The 24,793-nt window shown below is 42.5% G+C and overlaps 1 protein-coding gene across 2 annotated transcripts; it reads right to left on the reverse strand.

Moving 5' to 3' along the window:
* Positions 1 to 22,364: 22,364 nt before the first annotated feature.
* LOC147455554 (uncharacterized) lies at positions 22,365 to 24,548 on the reverse strand. Of its 2 annotated transcripts, XM_086514311.1 has the most exons (4): positions 24,469 to 24,548; positions 23,742 to 23,831; positions 22,880 to 22,985; positions 22,365 to 22,615 (listed from the first exon to the last, which is right to left on the reverse strand). In XM_086514311.1, the coding sequence occupies exons 1-4, from the start codon at positions 24,546 to 24,548 to the stop codon at positions 22,577 to 22,579; spliced, it is 315 nt and encodes a 104-aa protein (XP_086370437.1). In that variant the 3' UTR covers positions 22,365 to 22,576. The 2 variants fall into 2 exon arrangements, 1 of the variants encoding a protein (XP_086370437.1); XR_015188381.1 differs by lacking the exons at positions 22,365 to 22,615; positions 22,880 to 22,985; positions 24,469 to 24,548 and adding exons at positions 22,993 to 23,388; positions 23,516 to 23,651 and having other exon boundaries at positions 23,742 to 23,983.
* Positions 24,549 to 24,793: the final 245 nt, after the last annotated feature.

The raw sequence follows: 24,793 nt of genomic DNA on the forward strand, positions 1-24,793 counted from the left end.
GGATAGACTTAGGCAATCCAAAGATAAAATCCATGGATATGCTCTCCCATGGTGAATTAGGGATTGGAAAGGGCTGAAGTAATCCAAGTTGCTTCCCTCTATCAAATTTTGTCTTTTGGCATACCACACATTTAGAAACATACTCTTGTATGTTCACTTTCATGGTAGGCCAATAGAAATATGTTTCAATTCCCTTTAAGGTAGACTGAATCCCTCTATGCCCCGCATAAGGTGGAGCATGAGATTCATACATTACTTTCTCACGTAGTGAGTTAGTAACGCATAGTCTATTGCCATAGAGAAGATAACCATCTTGTAAGGTAAATGGTTCTTCTTTCTTCCCTAATGCAAGGGCTGAAATCACATCTCTAAAATCGGGATCAATAGCGTACTCATCTATCATTGAAGATAGATCATTGTGAGTTGCTATGGAAACCGCATTCACTCTTGGTCGTCTTGAGAGTGCATCAGCTACTTGATTATGCTTGCCAGCAATGTGAGCAATATGAAAATGAAATTGCGAAAGTAAATTTTCCCACCTCATTTGTTTGTCGGAGAGCTTGGTCTGCGTCATGAAGTACTTAAGACTTTGGTGATCCGTTCGCAGAATGAAAGGAGTCCCCAATAAATAGTGCTTCCATGAGTCTAAGGCATGTAGAACTGCAAGGAGTTCCTTTTCATATATGCCTAGAGCTTGCTCAACAGGGTCGAGCCTTTTGAAGGGGATCGGGGAGCACCACAGACGGAGAGTGAGAGAGAGAGAAGGAGACACACGACACACAGATATGGGTGGGGAGACTCAAAAGAGTGAGCAGCCCCCTATACACTTATGCTATGTATAAGGTATACAAGTCAGTGGGCGCCCAGACTCTGGGCGGCCGGGCAAGGCACAGATGCCTATACCCCAACAACCTCCCACTTAAAGGCGACTATGTCTTTAAGCAAGGGAACCTAGTCTAAAGATCACAAAAGGTGAGAGAAAACCGCTCTCAACCGATGCCCACTGGCTGGCTGTGATCGTGTGCATCCGGCTGTCCTGCTCCCGTGTAAGTCCATACACCACCAGACGTACCGCACACGTACTGCAAGTATGTATGCAATACTTGCATATCTCCCTCATGCACTATGCCATCATCAGTCAACAAACGACTGACAACCCCAACTGCAAATGCTCCCACTGCAGCTGCGATATCCGGTCTCAAGATCAACATCTCATACATGAGACCACCGAATGCCGATGCAATGCTAGCGGTCCCTGCTAGTTCTACGGAGCATGCATCAACATATATATCCCTGGCAATAGGCATCTCTGACTGACAAGGCGTGTCAGCCACATGCATCTCCTGACTGTCCACAAAAGACGCATCAACCTGTCGTGCAACCTCAGAGAAAACCAGCTGCTCTAGGTGTCTGCTGGAAGACATATCCTGCACAACTATATCCCCATGCTCACTGTCAAGCATAGAAAGGAATGATTGCATAATCGCTGACATCTCAGTCTCCTCTGCAATCATCCATTGCAAACATGACCACTCAATCTGCTGTGACTCACTAGAGCTCTCATGCTCTAACTCCGTATGCATAGACTCTTGCACAACGTCCTCCTGTCGTGACTCACTAGAGCAAGACCGCTCTACCTGTATATCCTGCATAGAAGTATCTCGCACAACTGACTCTCTGCTTTGCTCAGTCTCTAGCAAAGCATGCATGTCTGACTCTGTCACCTCTCTATGTGACTGCTCAAGTCGTGCCCCAACTGTGTGCACAACGAGCTCACTACTCTGCACTCCATGCAAAGTATCCTGCAACCCACAAGCAAAAGAGACTCGCCTGCTCTCTCGCTCTCTACCAGACTGCGTGATCACAGAGACAACACCGTCTCTCGCGTGATCCACATGCAATGGGTAACCTGTACCACTCCTGGCACCTCTCGCAATCACTAGCGAACCCAAATGCATCACAAAATCTCGCTCTCGTAGCGAAATCTAACATTCACAATCTCTAAGCTGACCAATCGAGATCAAACTCACTGTCAAATCTGGTACATAGCGCACATGTCGTAACAAGTAAGATGCACCACTCGGTAATGACAGTCTCACATCTCCTGCACCTGCTATCGCATGCACCGATCCATCGGTCAAATGTACACTGCCAAGCATCCCGCTAGAATAGCTACAAAATCATGCACGATGCGGCGTGACATGAAACATAGCATCTGCGTCTAGCAACCACTGCGAAGGGAGTGCACTATCCACATGTATAGCATCTCGTGCATAGCTCGAGGTAAAAGTGACATCCCCGTCACTAGTATACTCCGACACTACATGTGCCTCAATTGTCAAAGCAACTGAGTCCATGGCATCACTACATACATCTCTGAGACTGCCATGTCTCCTACAATGTCGCATACGACGAAAACAGCGCCGTCTAACGTGTCTAGAATGACCACAATACCAACATGTCACCTGTCGACGTACTCGTGAATGTACATGTCTCACACGAGTCCTTGATGACTCAGATCTATCATACATATCATGTAATCTGCGCCAAAGTGCTCTCAAAGTACTCTCATACATAACAAGAGCATATACAGATTCCGCAAGGTGCAAAGAGAGCATAGATAGTGCCATCTCCTCTAGCTCTTGCCACTGATCATCAGACATGTTTGAAGGTCTACCTGCATCACCACTCAATGGTCGATGCAACCCTCGCTGTGTCAATGCATCAAGCATACACTCTCTCCATGCCGCAAAGTCTGACCCATCAAACACGCGCATCTGTGAGAGGTCACAATCTGATCGATCACCTGTCTCTGCCATGAGAACAATGTAGCAAACTAGAAAGCAAAACCACCTCGCCAACAACACCTGGAAACTGTCTACAAATATGGCCAGAAACACAATGTAAAACCTGTGAGACACACTCCAAAATAGAGCTCTTGCAATGTCAATGCAAGCCTCACCTGCTCTAGTATCACACTGCAATCTGTGAGGTAATCACCAAGCCCACACTGTGCGGTATCGATGCATACACACGCACAAATCTCCCACCTACAGAGAACACCGTACGCAAATGCTGAGTGCAACCCGCAATCTCTACCTAGATCGCATAAATGATACGCATAAAACTCCTGGGAAAATTTCGCCAGAGTTTCGACGTACAATGGCTATCAACACAAAATAACCATTGTCATGCGAGCTCAATACAATAAGCAATCAATACGCATCAAACTACACTCAATATACATGCATAAGCTCTGCAAAACTATGGCAAACAATGCTCGAGATCACAAGACTCTCCCACCTGAGAGCAAACCACTGTCTCAAGCAAAGAAAGATACACAACTCCTCACTCTTGCGAGAGTGGATACAAAAAACACAAAACTGTGAACAAACTGACAAAACCTGTCAAAGTGAGAGTAAACACTCGATCACAAACTATGGCGAGAATCTGGGAAAAATCCGACAAAATTTCCCCTCAAAACTAAGCAAAAAACTCAAGTACAATCTCTACCATAAACCATAACACTACTCAATGCCAATGAGTAGAAATGCCAAAATGGCTCCACATTTTCACATACAATGGCAATCCGCACTCAACGTACATCAACGGAGTGACCGCGCATAAGCAAGCGCCAAAAGATTTGCAATCCGGAAACTTATTCAATGCGAAAACAATGCTCTCAAGAGAGCTCACCGGCACTTGAAAGTGCTCGCCAAAATGCATATATAATGGGCATCAACCATGTGCCATAACCATATGCAAACCATCCGCAAAGACGATGAATCCAAGCACAAAATCACTGCCAAAGTATCCTGTGAAAACCAGTGAAAGAAGCTCCACTTGTGTGCTCCAAAAAACTGCGTCTCTCAAGAGACCGCTTCGGTGGTGTGTAAACGCCTCCGTACTTCGTTGCCCAAGTCTACCAAAAAACCCTCAAACCACAAGCTTAACACAAGCTGCAATTGCATCTTCAGCTCAGAATTTATGCACTCAACTTCAATCATCTCCCGTGCTTCCAAAAGTGCATCAAACTCGCACACAATGCGACAACAGAAAATCTGGGATTTCTGTATACAGTCAGTCTGAGCTGAATGTCAGCACAACGGTGAGGAATTTGCAAAAAGTTTCTTCTGCAAAGTTGTAGACCACGTCGAAACGGATGGGCTGCCTGGACAGAATTCTCAGATCTGCATTCTACAAGGAGAAAAACGAATCTGAAAACTGTGCTGCTGCGCACACAGTTTTAGGGCAGCACCTTCACTTACACACAATCTTCCACACTCCTTTCTGAGCTTCCACAAGAGCATACATCACTCTCAACTGAGCTCACAAGCTCCCATTGCATTCTCACAAAGCTTCCAAGCTTTCTTAATCTCTCTACCGTCGAAAGAGAGCGAGCTATCACCTCAAAGCTCTCAAAGCCGTCGTGCTCTCTGCGGTCACCATAGCTCTGATACCAATTGAAGGGGATCGAGGAGCACCACAGACGGAGAGTGAGAGAGAGAGAAGGAGACACACGACACACAGATATGGGTGGGAAGAATCAAAAGAGTGAGCAGCCCCCTATACACTTATGCTATGTATAAGGTATACAAGTCAGTGGGCGCCCAGACTCTGGGCGGCCGGGCAAGGCACAGACGCCTATACCCCAACACCTTTGACTCTCATAACCTACGGTGTGCCCTTCTTGGAGTAAAACAGCTCCAAGGAAATTACCACAAGCATCACATTGGACCTCAAATGGTTTTGAGAGATCCGGTGGTGTAAGCACAGGTTGAGAGATAAGCTTTTCGAAAGCATTGTTCTCTTTAGCAGACCATGTATACCTAACATTTTTCTTTGTTAGGTCATGTAATGGTCCCGCAATTTGTGAGAACTTTTCTATGAAGCGTCTATAGTATGCACACATACCTATAAAGCTTCTTAGTTCATAAAGATTCCTTGGTTTAGGCCATCCTTTTATTACCTCTAACTTTGATGGATCCATTTGGATGCCATCTTGAGAGATAATGTGACCTAAATACTGAATCTCTTGCAAGAAAAATTCACTTTTCTTTCGATTAACATAAAGTTTATTCTCTCTCAAAAGTTGAAATATTACCTGGAGGTGTTGCTTGTGTTCATCTAATGAATTAGAGTAGATGATAATATCATCAAAGAACACACCAGTGAAGGTTCGATGAGGCCTGAACAGCTTCTCTATCAAGCGGTTGAATGTAGCTGGTGCATTGGTCAAGCCAAAAGGCATGACAATGTATTCGTAAAGACCAAATGTGGTGCGAAATGCGGTCTTTACAATTTCTTGATCAACTATCCTTATTTGATGATAGCCACTTTTTAGGTCAATCCTACTGAAGTAGGTCAATCCTTATAGCTTAACAAATAGGTCTTCTACCCGTCGAACGGGAAACCTATTCTTGATAGTGATCCTATTTAGTGCTCTATAGTCGACACACATACGATATGTGCCGTCTTTCTTTTGCACTAATAGCACCGGTGAGAAAAATGGAGATGAGTTAGGCCTAACCATGCCCTTCTCAACTAACTCATGCACTTGCCGCATAATCTCCTCTTGTTGAGCTTGAGAAACTCTATAAGGAGGTTTGTTAGGCGGTGAACTTCCTGGAAGAAGTTCAATTGCATGGTCATCATTACCTCGTTTAGGAGGTAGCTCACAAGGGATGTCGTCAATAAAAACATCTTGAAACCCCTTGAGAAAATTGGATAACTCTAATTCCTTTTGGTTGCTTTTATTTTCTTTTGCTAAAGCATTAGGTTCATTTTGAGATTCTTTAACAAAAATCATGTACACGGAAATAGAGCTCTTTATTGACTTGTTGAAAGCTGGTGTATGTACAATGGGGATAGTGTTACCCATTTCCTTAGCATCTATATACATGTCTTTTTCCCTGAACTTAAAGGAGATTCTCCTTTCAGGAAATTTAACATCGGCAGCCAGGTGGTCAAACCATGGTGCCCCTAGGATTACATCCTCATGCTTGAGAGGAGAGATAAAGAAGTCCTCTTTGTCCACATAGCCTTGGACATGAAGCCTCAATTTCCCAATTAAGGGAGTGACTGAAGCTTCTTGCCTCTTGAAGGCACTGTCTGCGGGTAGGACATCTCCCATCTCGTAGGATTGTATGCCTAGCTTAGTGGCTAACTCCATAGATATAAAATTGTGAGTAGAACTAGGGTCAAAGAGAATAAAAGCATCATGTTCTCTTACCTTTCCCCAAGCATGGCATAGAGGAGATCCTTTGTGGTGAGTTTGGTGAGTCTCCTCCTCTTGGATTTCAACCAAGGAAGCTCTAGGAGGATCTTGGCACTTGTTCTTTTGGGGACAAGCGCGGTACGCATGCCCTTGTTCGCCGCACTTGAAACACCGGTTATCCTTACGATAACGCTCAAGCTCTTCAAGAGAGAGTTTATTCTTACCTTTGTAAAATCCCTTCTCTTTAGCTTTGTTAGAGTTTCCCTTAGGAGACTTTTGGACATTGTCCTTCCCCTTAGGCTCATTGGAACCCTTGTTTTCCGGGGACTTATTATTTCTTTTAGCCCCCGTTTGGAAATTGATTCGAGAGGCCACCATAGTGTGGTGTATTACCGCCGATATGGTACGTGGCCTTTGGGATTTGACATACTCCGCCATTTCTTCGGTTAAGCCCGCACAAAATTGTTGCTTTTGCTCTCCAAAATCCAACTTTTTGAAGACAGTGGCTTTGATTTGTAAGTCCCAAAACTTGTCTACATATTTGTGGATGGATGGATTGGGAGAGAGCTTTAAGCTTCGCCATTCGGTGAGTACTTTGTCTTTGGCATCGGTGGCCAAAGACTGCTTCATAATTGAAGCTCTTAAAGCTTTCCATGTTCATGGAGCTTCACCATTGGCTCGTAGGCTAGACCACCATTGTCTGGCGGACTTTTGAAAGTGCATAGCTACATGGCGTAGCTTAGAGGACTCCGTGAAGCCCTCATCTCCAAACGCCGCATCGAATTGTTGGATAAAGGCCAAGACTTTGTCCGTAGCACCAAAGGTGCCATCATAGGTAAGGAAAGAGATGCTCTTCCCTCCCTCTTTGAATTTCTTCAGCTTGGACGACCTCTTCCATGCGGCATAGGATTTCCTATGGCCTCTTCTTTTTGATGGTTCAAAGGTTGCACCATCACTTTCTTCAGAAGGTGAAGAATTTGAAGAGGGTGGAGAACAGGGTGACCTCTTTCTCGCCTTTTTCTTGTGTTGATCTTTGTCGTCTTCACCATAGCTTTCATAAGAGGAAGAGGATGAAGAAGATGGAGAAGAGGGTGTCCTCTTTCTCACCTTTTTCTTCTCTTGCTTTTTATCATCCCTCTTTGAATTATGGCGTGGAGAAGAGTATGATGGTCTTCTCCGCTTTGGTGGTGATGGAGAGCGTTTCGCCCGCCATCTTCGTGGAGCCACATCCGCCGAGGTGGCGGGAGACTCGCTTCTTTCTCGTTCCTTCGGTGGAGGCTCTTGAGTTCTCCTTTGGGAAGGAGATGCATCATCAAGAAGTAAATTCTTGAGCCCTTCGTATGGATTCTCTTCTTCTTCCCGAATCGGAGAGAGACCTCTTTTGGTAGTCTCACAAGGAGGCTTCCTAGGTGTTCTCTCGTCATGGTGATGAGCTTGGAGAATCCCGTGAGCACGGAGCTACCGTTGCACTTCACTTTGGAGAGATGGATTGCCCATGGCTTGTTGAAGCCCAGAAACAAGATAGTTAACAAGCATTGAAGCATCATTAGTAGCTTGCTCATGAGCAAAATCAAAGTTATCAACATTAATTTCACTCTCTTTACTATTGTTAGCCATTCTAACAACTTTTAGGTGTAAACTTTTTAGGTGTACTTTGGCACTTCAAGCCCTAGTTGCTACTCGTCTTTACCCCTTTAGAAAAAGCACTCAAGCTACTGTACTCGTGGCTCGAATACCATTAATTGCAAGGAATAGAAGAGAGGGTCTTTCAACACCAAAACAGCACCGGCTCCTGTCAAGCTTCTAATAGCTCAATAGTGGTTAAGCCGTAGGCAATCCCCGTAGGACTCCACTATTAAGACCATAGCTCTCGACGGTGATGCCCCATTAACTGCACAAAGGCAGGCGCACTGCAAGGCTGAAAAATCCCTATTCTACTTACTCACAGGAAATTAATAATACCAACCATTTATAGCTAGCTTGAGGACCTCCCTTCTTGAGCAAGAAAGAGAAACCCTGTGCTCTCATACCAATGTAACATTTAATGGTCTAAAAACTTATGTGTAGCGGAAATTAGCATAACCATAGTGGGCATTTCATTAGAATAGATTCCTAATGAGAATTACAAGAGTGCTTGGGTGGAGAGAGCAACAAAAAGCATAACACCTAGTTAGATAGCATCGACAGTACTTTCAAAAGAGAGAGAAATTAAGCTAATGACAACAGTTGAGGACCGGATTTGCATGGAGCCGGTCCCCCCTCCAAAAGGCCTTGTATTATGGTTTCTCCCATCAAGAGAGACATTGTACAATACTATTCTTTGTGTTCCTTCAAGACTAGCTAGTGCAATGAAGATGAAAGCTTCATGCACTAAGCAAAACACTTAGCAAACACAACTTGAATTATCCCCGTTCTCAGACCCAAGACCTCACACACCCTTGAAGATAGTGAGAGCTAGCAGGGTATGAGAGTAGATTGAGAGGAAGAAGGAGTATCTTACGATAAAGATGTACATCTCCTCACATAATCACTCATATTAACATAGCTTAGCTTAGTAATTAGCTTGGTAGAGGAGATGAGCATGCATTGAAGCTTGGCTCTTGGTTGGATTTGCATCCACAAGCCAAGAGTGTGTCGATGTAGGCTTCTATCTCAGAATCTTGGAGTAGGTGATGAGTTCTCCATTAAAGCTTGGGAAGAGATAGTCTTCTCTTTCTTCACACATGAGATTGTGTGAGTGTGTGTGTGATAATGCCTTGCAAAAATCAGCCCCCTGTCTCTCTTGGGCAAGCCCTCTTGCTATTTGCTCTTGCTGAGCCCTCATTGGCCCTCCCCAAGTCAAGCCAATCACAATTAAGCAGCATAAGTGATAGCCTTTTGACATGTGTCCCCCTTTTCCCTTTTGTGAGAGCTTTAGGTAATTAAATAATTAAACTAAACTCTCATTGGACCCCTTTGCCTCCTGGCCAATAGGAATCAGGCAAGCCATTGGGCTCCTGAATGCTCATTGGACCCCTTGGGAGACTGCCCAATAGTCTTCTAGGAGACTTAATTCTCATTGGTTTCTTTTATTAAATGTTTTTAAATTAATTAAACTAGATTTACTCTAGCTTAATTCTCATTGGTCCACTTCAAGGGTCATCCAATAGAAACTGGGCACACCTTGTGGGCATCTGGCCTAGGGAGCTGACCTGTGTCCCTCATTCCCTTTGTGTAAAGGGAGCCTGTGTGTGTGTGTGTGACTTTCTCTCTCATCCCCTAGAAGAAGGGCTTGCCCCCTCCCATGTAGGGATATGCATTGACTTTGGAGAGCACACAAAGCATCGAATTCCCCCTAAGCTTTAACCCTTTGGACACAACCTTTGAATTTTGGAACCTTAGCATTTTGGAAGTCTTAATGGGTTGAACCTTAGGGTCTTTTTAGCCCATTGTTGCACATGGCTCTTTTGCAGATGGCCCCCCCTTTGGATCCCTATTTTCCCTCCTTTGGATCCCTACTGTGGCCGGTCTGCTAGCTTAACCAATATTCTAGCCTTTTCTCCCCTGGCACTTCCCCACATTAAATGATCAGTTTAATATGAGAAAATCATTTAGGAGAATTAGATATTGATTATTATGACATCCTTTATGTTGTATTTTCCCTTATGTTTTTGTAGACCTCTTAGTTTAAGTTAGTGAATAAGAAGAAGTACAGTCTTTTGCCTCCATCTTTGTGCATTAGGAAAAATATGAAGCCCCAAAGGGCCTTGTAAGAGCAACCAATCAGATTTTAGTCAACAATAGCACATAAAAGGGGGGGCATGGCTACATACCTCAAAACTATATCATGTAGCATATCTATGGAAAGAGATCGACAATGCAAATCAAATGCACTATTGTCTGACAAATTTGAAGTTAATTTGCTCAAGTTATGCCCATTCAGAAAAATGCAAAACTTGATGGGACCGTGGCCACACACCCATTCTCATTGGTGTAGAGAGTACATTTCAAAAGTATCTTTGAGCCTAAAGGGCCCTACTGAGGTTCATATTTTCCCTAATGGTGTGTGTGTGTGTATGCTTGCAATAGGTCAAGCTCTCTCCTTCTCTATCTTTTGACAATGTTATCATAATGCCCTCCTATGCATAAAATGCAATTTTGATGCGTAAAACTTGTGTTGTGAATAGATTGAGAAGAGGATTAGCTACAAAAAAAAACAAAAAATTCACTGCAAGAAATTTACAATGTCACGTAGATATTTCACTTGCAAACGCAATGGAATAGATGGCACTCCAAATAGACCATGTGTGAGAGAGTTACAAGTTTGAAAAGAAAGAGGAGAATACATAGTGCTCATATACTATATGTGAGCTTATTATCCATCAAACTTCATTCCAAATTAAGGATTTTTAAAAAAAAATTGGCTTTTATACCTTAGACAAAGGTTTCAAAATGTGAAACTGAGTCAAATTTGGATAGGTAGACACTAGAGATAAGATACAAATAATTACAAATTGGAAGCTCTTAGCCCCGACTATCGATTTTACATTCTTGTAAGAATGATCAAAATTACATCTTTAGACATAAAAATAAATTCACAAAATTGGGCTAAAAAATATGTTGTTTTGTTAGCTTGTTGCTAACCTCTCCCCCTTCTATTCTGAGTCATCTGTGACACAACATCAAACCCCTGAGTAATGCTGAGTTGTGTGTTGTTTTTTGAGAGCTTTGAGGGATTCATAACAATTTATTATAAGATTCTTGTCAAATTTTGTAAGAAACTGAAGGTTGATAGGCATTTTGAGCTCCATTGCAGATTATCCCCAACAAACCTTGCTTGTAGATTTTCAATTGACTAGGCCAAAGATCTTGGTTCTGAAGGTGAAAAAGATGATGTAGAATTCTTATTCAAAAGTTTTCATATAGTAGGATGGAAGAAACATCACCCTTTTATATATTTCATAAGTCACTTCATCAAGTGGTTGATCTGAAAGATCGTAGCAAAATCCTTGGTTACCTTTGAGGAAGGACATCCATGGAGCATCAATTTGCTCCACGTGATGAAATGTATGCATGCATGTTAGAATCATCTTGTCTATTTTTTATAAACATAATGCAAGCCACATTTGGAATTCTCTTGAAGACCTCTATGGCATCTATAATTGTCTTTATCATGTAGTCTTTAGTAGCCTTGCCTTTGGGTGGAGAGAGTTTGGGACAATTTAGCCATGTTGGATGTTTCTTTGAAATAATTTGGTGGCTGCCCCAACTCCTTACTCTCGGTACTAGACAAATGGTTGGATATTTCTTGATCTACGGAGGAGATTGTGTGTACAAGATCACGTACCTTGGGTGTCTCTTTAGCCAAAACTTCCTCTGGGCCAAATGTGATTCTAATTTTTCAATTGCTTGGTCCTTGAGCAGTCTTTCTTTCACCTTGAGAACTCCGTACTTCACTAGAGGGTATGGAAGACGAATGTTGATGCCATGTATGAATGATTTGTTGGGAGGTGAGTTGTGTAACATTTTCTAAGTGTAGAATACACTTCTCCTAGGCCATTGCATCCTTCTATATGTTCTATATATCATGCTCTATGTTCACTTTTAGAGCTCTTTCTGCCTTTGTAATAAATTTATCTATCTACTCGAGCTTTAGTGGAGCCATATCTGGGAGTGATGTAGTGGCTTCAGTCTCCTCCATGCATGGTAAGAATTGCAAAACTTCCAACTCCTTGATAATTGGCTCAGAGGTTTCTTCCTTGGTGGCTACATGTTTGCCCTTGAGCTACTCCTGTGCCACTTTTAGATCCTCTTGAAGCTTGGTAATCTGCTTCTGATAGTCTTTTTCTTTGTTAATAGAGCTAAGGGATAGTTCTCCTTCTTTGAATTTGTTCAAGATTTAGTTCACTTTCTAAGACTTAACTTCTCTTTTCAAGGCTTGGTAGGTGAGTTCAGATCCTTGGAGAGTTGGGATAGTAGGATTTATCCTTAACTTATCGAACAATTCCTTTTGGTCCTTCAATCAAGCTTTGACTTGTGTCACCTAGATATTGGGAACATCTAGTTGTACCTAAAGCCATTGTGCATGAAAATTTGTGTCCAAGATTGTAGCCTTGAGCTCTTGGATCTTCTTTTCTTGGCCCTCACTTTCTGATGTAAGCTTGTTTTCCACAAGCATGGTCATTTCAGTGAGCTTAGCCATCTACTTTGTGTTGGCCTCTTGCAAACTCTTGACTTTGGCTTGGGATTTCTCGTGAAGTGCACTGAATTCTTCCAAGAATGTGTTTGCCACTTCCAACCCCATAGGTAGGTGTTGGTTTGAGATTTCCACCTTCTTGATCTTGCTTTCTTGAGGATACACCACGGCCTTCATCTTTTCAATGATATGGCAGGAAAATTTCATATACTCTTCTATTTCCTTCATAGCATGAGACAGAGATATGCTTGCTTCTCTGGCCTCTATCTTTTCTTCCTCTTTCTTATCATCCGCCTTGGGTAATTCTTGATCTTCTTTCTTTTCTTCTATGTCTACCTCTTCATCTTTCTGCTCTAGAGATTTTTCTTCCTTGTCAGCTTCTATCTTTGTAGGTGCTTGCTCCTCTTTCTTTTCTTCAAACTAGAGGTTGTGACACTTCCATATTCCTAGGCTGGAAGCTCTTGAGCTTCTTCTTGCATGCGTTCCAGTGATTCTTGTTGGATGGGAGAGCGATAGGTTTTGTAGAGGTTTGTGCGGCAAGTGTAACCATGGATGTGAGCTCAACCTTACATTTGTCCGTATTTATTGTTTCATCTTCACCCTCTATTATCTCTCTTTATTCTTGGCCATAAAGTAATTATAGATTGACAAGAGGGTCTTTGCCTTGCCTATACATTGGGTTCTTGGTTTGAAGCTTGCAAGGGTTTGATTTCTTGAACTCCTCAAAGTCTCCTTGGAGCCACCTTTCTCTGTCAAAGGCCTCTTTTTCTCTCTCTAGGCTTGCAACTCTTTGTGTTGATTCTTCAATAATTATAGGTGGTGGCACTTTCATCCTCGTTGAACTTCTTTCCCCTAACTTTTTTTCCCCTTTGACAGCTCTTTTTTTCCCTCTTCAGTATCAAATGGCTTAGAAGAACTCTCAACAAATGGTTGATTGTTGAATTTTGGCTCCTCCATCGAGCCCTCGTCGCTTTCTTTGTCTGTTTTTTATGGATGTACTAGTTTTTGTTTGTTCTTCTTGTGATTAGAGGGGCATTTTCCTATTCTTTCTCCTCTTGCTCTTGATTCTTGACTCTAGCTATCAACCAAGAATTTTGATCAGGGGAAAGACGTAGGTTGTCGTGCATCCCCACTGCATGATATGCAATCCATGTAAGCACTTTTAGAGTGCCCAAGTAGGTGTTGTTGATGGTCTTCTTTGTGATTTTCAAAGTGTTAAGCACATATGATGCATGGTCAATTGACATTGGCAACTTTGTCTTTAGAGAAGTGGTAAAGGAAGATGGCATTGAATGATTTGGGCATGTGTATCTTGGTGGTCTCTTTGTAGAGAAGTGGAAATGTTGATGGAAGAGGCAGGTGGGGTCTTCAACCAGCTTATGGATCATATCTTGAAAAGTAGCTGCGTGTTTCTTGTGAAGATTCATGTTCTTTCCTTCTCCTTTGATCTCATAGAATCTCCTTCTATGGGGCAATTTTAAGGCCTCAGCTACTATATCTTTGGTGATGCTAACTTTTGTGGCCTGGCCTATGGAATCCCTAGCTTGCAGAGGAACTCTTGGACTTTCAAAGTCTTACATCATAGATTTCCTTCAGAAGCGTCTGCAACTCCACAGTCTGGCTATCAACTCTTCAAAATCTGCCATGGAATATGGCCACATTGTGTACTTTCTAATTGTGTCCCTCGAGCATAAGTCCTTTTGGCCACTCTGATGGACTCTTCCTCTAGCTGGTACGATGGTAGTTTCATGAGATTTTTCTTCATGGTGTTTTTCATGGGCGCAACTGGTGAACTTTACATTGATCCTGGAGTCAATACAGTTGAAAATTCTTGTGATGCCTCATTTAAGCTGAGATGAGCCAATTTCAAGTTTGAATCCAAAAAATACTACTAAATTATAGGGCATGCACAAAATCTGTTGCTGTACCTCCTTGGCCGTGGTCGCGATCGGCGCTCCAAGGTGATGAGTTTGAGCATGCTGCCTTACATGATCACAAACCCTTGCATGGACATGGCGTGGGACTTGTCTCTCAACAAGGGAGGGTGCCCAACATACAACGCCCAAAAGTTGAAAATTTTAAAAAATGTTTGAAACCTATTGTTGCAAAGAACTGTCGACGAAACGAAGGAGGGAGGAGATGATATCACCCTTGTTGGGCCTCCGATTCCAAAGCTACAGTAACGGGTTTTTCTCCCCAGTCTAGTGTGAGAACATAGAGCTCTTTTGCACAAAATCTGGAAGTGGTCGACCCCCTCCCCTTTCAGCTAAGGGTTTGTACCTGTGTTGTTGTCAACCTTCAACTTCTCCTCCTTTGTCGAGCCCTCCATACACGAGAAACACACACACACACACACACACACACACACACACACACACACACACACACACACACACACACACACACACACACACACACACACACACACACACACACACACACACACACAGAGAGAGAAGTCATGCATCACCATGCAAAGATTATGCACCATGATCCTTCTTCTTCTCATAGGATTATTCACCACTGTGATACCATTGTGAGACCTAGGGAACTACCTTCGGTAATCCTCTTCCCTGCCGTCCTTTATATAGACTCTTCGGCTCCTAGCCCTATCCTGCTTTATGATTCCCCTAACCACACTATGCAGTCCACGCCCTTGGCCTAGGTCTGTGACCTCCTAGGTTGTCCCTTTGCCTTACAAGAATGGCCTAGCTTATGGGAGAATGATGAATCTACTTGAATCTACAAGACCCAAATCTAGGTTAATACAGATAGACTAACTTTAAGCTCTAATATCACATGAAAAGTACATAGATTAAGGGGGATTTATTAGGCTTGCATATATGATGATGGTGAAAGCATCATGTGCACCCACACTAAGCACAATCACGAGACTCAATGCACAAAGATAGAACGAGCACAAATTGGATTGATTATTGAACTAGAGTGCAAGTATATAGTGAGCCATTATGTACGATTTTTGAGGGAATTTTGGATAACATCATGGATGATGGTAGGCATCAAGATTAGCCCATATCTCTTCTAGGCCATGCAAGATTCTCCATGAGTGTGTGTGTGGGTGTGTGTACCATGTGGAGTCAATGCAAGTATCAACTAAAAGTGGTAGGCAAGTCTAGTAGGTAGATCCAATGAATCTGGACAAAGTGCAGTAAGGGGAGAGCTCCATAGTGTGGGATCAAGCAAAAAGCCTAACACAATTGAACATCCCAAATGCCTTCCCAATTTGGGATATACAGACTGTAGGGTTGGCATATGAGCCATGTTGGTGTGTCAAGGTCCCCGTCTCCCATTATCGGGGTCCTCTCTAGCCCGACCATGCGCTTGCTATGATTTGATGTTGGATGTAAGGAGAAATGGTGGTTCAGGACTATGCCCCATTTTCCATCATCCCCAACCAAGTCCATCGTGCGTCTCTGAGGACGACAAGCTATGGAGTGCCGAGATTGGGCGGTTTGCCATCACCCCAATCCATGGAACAACCAAGGTCCTACACAAAGGCCCAAATTTTTGCTCATACTGTTAATGCCAAAATTCCAAAAGGTCATGTGGGTTACCCAAAGTTCAAGAAATGCCCGGATAATAAGACTTCCAATTGGCAACAAACCCTTTATCTCGAGCATACAAAAATCCCTTTAAACCAATCCTTAAGCTTTTCTTGCTCATAAACCAGATCAAACCTAAGCTAAGGCACACTTTTCTTTGAACATTGTTCAATTTTGTTTTCTTTTCTCCTTGTAGATGGAAATGGCACGACAATGTTACATCCACTCAAGGAGTGATGTACAGGAGAATGCCTCGGTGTTGCTAAGGAGGCAAAGGGAGGTCTCCTTGTAGATGGAAATGGCACGACAATGTTACATCCACTCAAGGAGTGATGTACAGGAGAATGCCTCGGTGTTGCTAAGGAGGCAAAGTGAGGTTGCCAGGCATCAAAGGAAGTTGGGGGAAGGGGTGCAAGTGGGGGTTTTCCCCACTTTTCCCATATTTCTTTTGTAGGTATAGATATACATACTCCACTATCTAAGATAACTGTTGTTTTGACTTTCTCGTTCCAGAAGTAGGGTAGTATTCCCTTATTCTCCCACATTAGCTCAGTGCTCTTTGGTTTTATACATTTTGCTTCCTTGGGGTTTTCTTCAATATTTTGAACATAAAATTATGCCCATTTTTTCCAGGTTCTTTCCTACTTCGGCCCATACATGTGGTCTATATTTTAGCAATTCTGCTAGCGTTATGGTACACTGAGTGGGTGTAGACATCAATTCCTCTAAACTCCTAGAATTAATCATTTTAGGAATTTCCTTCCATTGTGATGGTACAACTCTAACTTTCGATTTGGCCTCACGCCCCCTGTGTAAGAGTGGAATGAAGTGAAGGTAGAGGTGGGGGTGGGGATGAGGGAGGATGTGGGGTGGCAAGAGGAGGAGCCTAAAATGTGGTGGGGGCAAGGTGGCATGCGGGGCCTAAGGAGTGGAATTGTTAGTAGGGCAACCACACTCACTCCCTACAGGTTGGGTTGCCTCCTCTTGTCAAGGCTGCTCACAGGATTCACTTCGTGTAGAAAAGGACATGTCACCTACGAGTGGAGAGTCTCCTATTTACGATTCAAGCAAGGTAAATGTGACCGCCCTTTTTACGCTTATGTGATTTTGAATGAGAAAAATTATTGTACCCCTATCTTATTTATAAAGTTTTGTATGGTTTTATGTATGAATGTATTCTTTCTGGGAAGTTATTGTGTGGTCATTGACTCACAAATTCTCTAAATCATCAATCCTATTACCTTACTATGCTAGTGATTGGTGGCAAGTATGCTTGTTTATGGGAGTTTCGCTACACACATAACAACAAGTGCTTGATATATCTACCCTAGTTCCAATACTCATGAAAAGTGTATCAATGGTGAAAAGACCTCAGCTCAATCCTACTTAGTCCACAACTTGAAATCAACAAAGCAAGCTTTTGTTCACATCAATCAAGCATGGAATGCATATATAAACAATTGCACACACTTAAACGAGCACACATACAAGATTGGGAGGGATCAATTCTGTCTAGAAACACTCAAGCATGCACACAATGTTGCAACCACAATATAGAAAGAGTACATACAATCAATAGAGAATAGAAGAGATTAGAGAAGGAGAGAAGATCTTCATTGCCTCCACATAGTGTACAAACCAAGCTTGCAAGGTTTGGAAGCTTGAGTTTGCAACCTGGGAGACGAGAGATCTTGCTTAGAAATTAGGTCAAAAGCCCTTCCACATTTTACAAAGTGATGTTAATACCTAAAGCTCAAATTGGGTGTTCAAGTGAACAATAGTTCAAATAGCTAGTCTAAGCATAAATTGGGAGCTTCGGAGATACAAATTGTTACTTATATGAGCCTTGGAAATCATTATATCATTGCATTACATCAGGCATTGCCATTGAACCACTGGAGTAGTATTGCAAAAAATATGCGTAATGTTCATATGACACCCAAAACATCATTTGCCTCCATATTTGCAATAATAGGTAGCTCCAATGAGGGCACAAACTTGTATCTTTTACTCCTCCCTTCCGATTTTTCTAGTGTCATGAACAAGACACTCCATGCTATTTAGTGTTGGGAGCTTGGGTGGGTGTGTGCAATGAGCTCAAGGTGGTTTAAATCTTGGAACAACCATGACTACACAGGAGAGAGAGAGAGAGAGAGAGAGAGAGAGAGAGATTTAATAAACTATAATGTACATACAATATATTCATAGCATATGTGTTATCATTCATACACAAAAGGTAGTGTTTATGTACAAAGGTCTCACAGCCAGTATCCGACAGCTCATATCTCCAGGTGGCTTTTCAAAATGCTACACACATATATGTAATATGTGTCACATAAAAAATGAACTAGGTGTCGAAGGAGTTCCCATGCCCACCTTTCAACCCTCCCCTTGGGCATGTCATACATAATGAAGACCCAACTATCCACACATGATGACACTATCTACACAAGATGAAAATACCTCCCCTTGAACTAGAGAGAGTAGAAACGAATCTTAAAAGTACATCTGTAGCAAAATAAATTTCTCCTTCATGCTCAGTTTCTTCTTCTTGAACTATATGTGCTGCTCCTCTCACTGCCTTTTTGCCTTTGTTATTACTGTGGCCGCTGCTATCTTGAACTTTTGAATAGCACCTAGAAGTAGGATGCCCCTTCTTTCCGCAAGTGCTACAAAATTTATTGATATAGCAGTCTTTAGCTGTATGACCCATTTTACCACAATCATAGCATTTTCGAACGTTAGAAGATGATATGAAATCTATGGATGATTCGGCTTCTCTTGCTATAAAAGCCCCGTTTGTCGGTTTAGGTGGATTTTTTTGCTTCCTTTCTTCTGTCTGAAGTGAACTTACCACATCTTGAAGTGCTGGAGTTGGCTCGTTTTCTTCAAGAATAGTGACAATATGGTCGTAGTTGGAAGGAAGTGCACTAAGGAGGACAACAACTTTGTCGTCTTCTTCTACTTCGCATTGGATGTAGGTCAATTGTGTAATCATGCTTTTTAGCCTATTGACCAAACTGGCTATATCTTCCCCCTCCAGCATAGTGAGTTTGTAAAGTTGCCGTTTCAAGCTAACTTTACTTCGTTTTGCTTTAGCTACAAAATTCTCTTTTAGAACTCGCCAGGCCTCGTATGCATGTGTGCACTCATTTATAAAATGTACATAATTGTCATGGAGTGCAGTAATTATAATGCGAAGTGCCTGTTCATCTTTTTCTTGATTGAGTGCAGAAGAAGCCCTGGTTTGTGTGCCTTCATGATCATTGAGAGATGTTTTTACTACGGTCCATAATGTTTTCTTCATTAACCCCCTTAGTTTAGTCTGCCAGGTATGGAAACCCTCCCCATTAAATTTTATGATTCCTTTCTCTTCCATGGTGCAAATGCTCGTGAAAGATGTTAGAGACTTGGTCTTACCGACAGAGAGACTCTCTCTATGGCAGTGTCTTGCTCATTTTACAAAATAATGCAGTTTCGAGCTTAACAATTTTGATTTGTGAAGTCACTCTTCTCTCTTGAGAAGTACCTCTTCACTATATCCTTGAAGTAATAAAAAAGGACGCTTGATTTGCACACCGATAAGAATGGTTGTGTATGTGGAGATCGGATCTCCAGCCAATGATGACTTTTGATGTGTGAAGCACCACTGTTGAGCTTGCTACCGAGTTGGGGTGTCGAAGGTTCGGAGGAGGTTTGTCGAGGCTCAGCAATGGGAACATGGGCTTGCACACACCAAATGTGTAAACCACTTTTTAAGAAAAATTGATTTATTGCACTCTGCTTGTCTGACGAGCATAGAACTGACGACTGCGTGGATTGTCGGGGATCCGAGGGCAGCCAGGATTGAGTGTGTGTGTGTGTGTCTTTCGCCAGCGCTGGTTCTGCAGCTCACACACACAGTGTGTGTGTGTGTGTGTGTGTGTGTTATATGCGCACACCAATCTCTTCCCCTGCTGCTTCAAGTCCTGCAGTGCTGTCCACTTGAGTGTGTGAGCTTGCCTGCTGACCAATTGCAGCCTCTAAGCCCCTTCCTCAAGACTATATAACACATAGTATTAATGAGGGGGGGGTAAGGGGATCGAGGGCAGAGAAGTGCGCGCACGAAAATCGGAGAGGTTGCAGCCGTAGATGGACACTTAAAAACTAAACCCGGCCACAGATTAAACCCGGGCAGCGCCTATATTTTAAATATAAAACCCCAAAAACCCGGGCCATGGGTACAACATGTGCGCGCGGGTGGGATGGTTACCCTATGCATCACAATCTGGGCGACGAGGCCCTGGGTTCAAATCGAGTCGCCGCCCAGGTTCTTTTTCGCGTTGACTTGCCGCGCGTCCGGGTTTAATCTGCCTCGGGCTCCTCGCATCCACTTCCGCGCCGACAATCTTCATCTATGCAAAAACACATTTCTCTTTCTAGCCAATGAAAATAATATCGATATGGCAAGGAAGGAGGACCTACAAACCGTAGAATGCACTCATGTGCACCATGACAAACATTGTATTAACTCTTGTTCAATACACAATACAAAGACACAATTGACAAAGATGTTATACCTCACTTCCCCTTTATAAGTCTCTCTTGCTCCTTATCTCTCCATATCAATCTCCACCCATCTATGCAAATCTCTTTTTAGGGCTTCAATATTGAGAATAACATTTGCCTTGACATCTCTGCTACTATATCGTACTTGCTTACATCTCTACCTATTTCTTCGAGAACCAAGAAACATAATCACATAATCTGCATTAGAGAGGACTATTGGGTGGCTCTCTGAAGAGATAAGGACCTCTCATCATCAATATAACCAATGTTGCGCAAACAGTTGACAACATCTCTATTACACTCTTTTGATTGCTTCCATCTCTACCTTTTTCTTGTGAGCAAGTTATAGTAGCAAGAGGTTTTCCTCAAAGAGCAAGTTATTTACAACAAGAGGTTTTCCTCTTCTTGGTCTACCTTGGGCGAGAAATGTACCAAGATTGGTTGTACAAATTGTATACATGGGCAAGGTATCAGAAGGTGAGGGTCCATGGTTACTAACGATATCATAGATCTCCCATGCCAGAGAGCGAAGTAGGCTCCATTGTGGTTTGAGTGCTTGAGAGTTTAGTCCCTTACAATGTCTTACGTACATGTTTGTCTTGGTCTTGTAGTAGTTATGGACACCATGACCTAATGATAAGTTGGGAATACCTGTACAATTTATCATTTACCTCTAAATTATAAATTAGGAGATAAGAATATCTATATAAGTTAGAGAATTTGTACGAAGGCCTTTACAAATTTGACGTCATTGATTTTGTTATATAATAATCCTTGACAAACTTTGCTGCTTGATGCATGAATTTGCTGTACTTTGACCACCTATGTAAAGATATTTCAACAAACACCATTTAAAGAAGTTCCAAAATTCAGCAAAAAAATTTAAGAAGGTTGAAAACAGATTGACCTTCACTAGATAAAACAAAACAATTAGCACTTATCACAAAGCATAAGGTCTATTCTAGGATCAAACTTTTCTTGCATACGTATATCCCATCCAGTTTGAGAGCTATTGGGCTCAATCAAGATAATTTGAAGAGGAGGTCATGCACACACAAATCGCATGTACAATGGGGCAAATAAAAAAGCTTTGAATTTTTGACTCTACTCAGAGTTCCTTCCCACCCATCAAATAAAGAATAGAATCTCTGCTGTATCTCCAAGAAATGTTACCATTTTTTCCCCAAAACTCGATGAATTTATGTAGAGTTGCAATGAAAAATCGAGAGCAAATAAAAAATATGCTATTGTGGACTCCAGAGTTTTGCTTACCTCAGTAATAAATACTGGTTACCGTCTTTGGTCCTACTGACAGTATGCCTGGCTAAATACCTCTACAAAACTCGTATCATACACGCATCACAAGTCTCCTCATACGCACGTTGCAAGTCTCTCTTTACCGAAATCAATGTTGCCATCAGTGAGAAACAGTCTGGACCTGGTTCTTTAACAAGACCATATTATTAAGTGCCAACATTCATAAATAATGGCCACATAATGTTCATTCCTGAATTAGGAATGGTAGAAGTGGCCGTCAACACCATATACACTCGGAACAGTGACCTGATTATACTCCAATAGCCTCAACCAAAGACTAGTTTGCCCACATAGCATTCAATTTTCGTAAATGCCCTTGCTGTGAAAGATCTCAGATTCTTAAAGGGCGTTCGTTTGGCTGGTGAATATGCCCCCAACTAACTGGATAAAGGAGGGCATGCTAAGGATTGTTTCATTTGATTAACCATAACTTGCACTGAAGTCCCAAACACAGCTAAATTACCTAAAAATGTGTGTGTGACAGAGAGAGAGAGAGAGAGAGAGAGAGAGAGAGAGAGAGAGAGAGAGAGAGAGAGAGAGAGAGTTGACAAATCCACCTTTGTGTGTCCCCATTTAATGCGTATTATGAAACGTCAACATGGTTTCTCTCTCTCTCTCTCTCTCTCTCTCTCTCTCTCTCTCTCTCTCTTCCATTGACAAAAGCTGCCATCACAAAGCAGTATTCCTACTTACTGTATGCCTTTGATATGTGCCTTTCATCACTGCCCTCTCTCTGGCACACAACATCAATGCAACTCACAGGTTCCCTGCGACGTCATAAGTCGGATCCAGAACCTATTAATGTAATGAAGAAAAGGTAAACGATTAGGACACATGCAGACTACAAAAGAACAATCTTCAAGTAAATAAGTTGCATAGCATTAGTAGCTAATAAATTTCCAATCAATCCCTGATTATGAAACAAATAGCAAGAATGGCAATAATCTGATCAATTCAAGAGAAAATGAGAGAAATAAAACAAAAAGTGACATTCTCTTGCTTTTTCTCGTACGGCCTTTGCTGTGGAAGGTAGTTGAGTGAGTTCAAAGGGAAAGATACCTTCGGAGGGGTAAAAGTGGGAAGTGGTTGCAGTGCCTTTCTGCCCTTTGCGAGAAGGAGACCTCGTGAGATGGGTGATACGAGACTATCGGTAGGACTCCTGTACCTGTATGCTCGAGCATTAGTGACGAAGCTGAGGAAGAAGCAACATACAAACTACATCTACTTGATTATAAGGATATCACCCAATCACATGAAAAGCAAGCACTGCCTGGTCTAAAACAACAAGTCCTCCACCGACTGAAAGTGCATTGCACACCGACTGAATGGGCAAAATGCCTGGTGCAAAACCTATAGGTGCCTAGAATCCCTACCAAGAGGGTGAAAGGTCGGCCAACCCACTACCAAGGGCCTGAGTGCATGTGAGAAAAGCCGTACGTGGGAGTGAAAGCATCTTGTAGGTGAACGTAAAGCTCTAAGACCTTACCCCAAGACTTGATGCAGAAGTCTTCCAGACTAGGCAACATGGGCTTCAATCGGCTATGTCATGGGTACCAATTGTGCAACCGCTGATCGAGGGGGACAAACAACACAGACTCAGTAGTATTTGACTTACCTCCTATCTAATGTTTGTGTGTCACGGACTCGATAAGCATACAAAAATGTAATGATGAAGTGTGTATTGGAAACACATACAATCCATATGCAAACTGACAGCCTTTGCTCTCTTCTCCCACCCAATGCTTGGCATCAATCCACAGTTTCCCATGGACATGATTTTGCATCCATGGCAGCGCATGAAGCTAGAATTCCTCGTAGTCTGCCCTCGTAGCTAGGATACCATGAAAATTGCTTCTTGAAAATGAAAGAGAAGAAAAGAAGCCATCTAACACACGGTAAATAAAAGCTTAGAAACGCTTACCTTCCAGCTGGAAATCTTGCGCATTTTTCTGCTAGACATGATGGATTCTTGCAGGTGGGCGAGAAGGGGAGGGGAGATGAAAGCGGGCCCCTGTAGCTTTAATGGTGAGTTCTGCTTCTTGCTCTCTCCAAGAACAACCGAGGAATCAGAGGGGCTCCGTACTCTGCTTGAAGATGAAGCGTGGGCGTCCTCCTCGGCCCCTTCTCGTTCCCTGCTGAGCCATAGTTTGTACTTTCATTTACACGCTTGCCCCGAATTTATAACTTGGGGAACCCCAACGGCTAGGTGTACATGAAACATAGCCTCTTATATTATGCACAAATTTACATTTTTCTAAATTTGTAGCTTTAACTGAAAACTTGGAGGTACAATTCAAAATTTTTAAGTGGGATTACAGCATGGTCAAGCGAGGCCTAGTTATCAGTTATTGATAACTATGCTAACTATGCACGCGAGGCTTAGTTATCAGTTATTGATAACTATGCTAACTATGCACAGAGAAAGCATTTAATGAATAACTAAGCCTCTTGCATGGTCACGCGAGGTTTAGTTATTCATTCATCCTCCCAACTATGCCTTCAACTTCACAACTATGCCAAATTCTGCATAGTTACAACGAGTAGGTTTAGTAAGTCATTTAATGCTCCTTTTTGTGTGTGACCAAGAATAAAGCTTAGTTATTTGTTCAAACAACTCACAACTAAGCCTCGCGTGACCATTGCCTTACACTAGACCAAGGTTTTTTTGACTAAGTTGTGTGCGAATTGACAATACCCTCCCCTTGCAATTCCCTCCCTCTTCAGGCATTGGTTCCCTCTTACAGTTGTATAGCTTTCTCAAATCTGAATGCCCTTCAAGAATCATGAGGAGGTCTCATAGAGGACCTTCATTCCTTGCACACCCTTTGGACCCGTTTGCAGAGACGGGCTCACCTTGCTACTAGTGATTTCTTCCAAGCATGGCAAGATGATCATCTATCCTGAAGGCAATATAAATAACACTGTAAAGTAGGTTTTGTGTGGTTTTGATGCTTCCTTCCCTTACAATTAGAC

Source organism: Adiantum capillus-veneris, chromosome 6 (genome assembly GCF_014529385.1).
Source record: "Adiantum capillus-veneris isolate H3 chromosome 6, ASM1452938v2, whole genome shotgun sequence".
NCBI classification, from domain to species: domain Eukaryota; kingdom Viridiplantae; phylum Streptophyta; class Polypodiopsida; order Polypodiales; family Pteridaceae; genus Adiantum; species Adiantum capillus-veneris.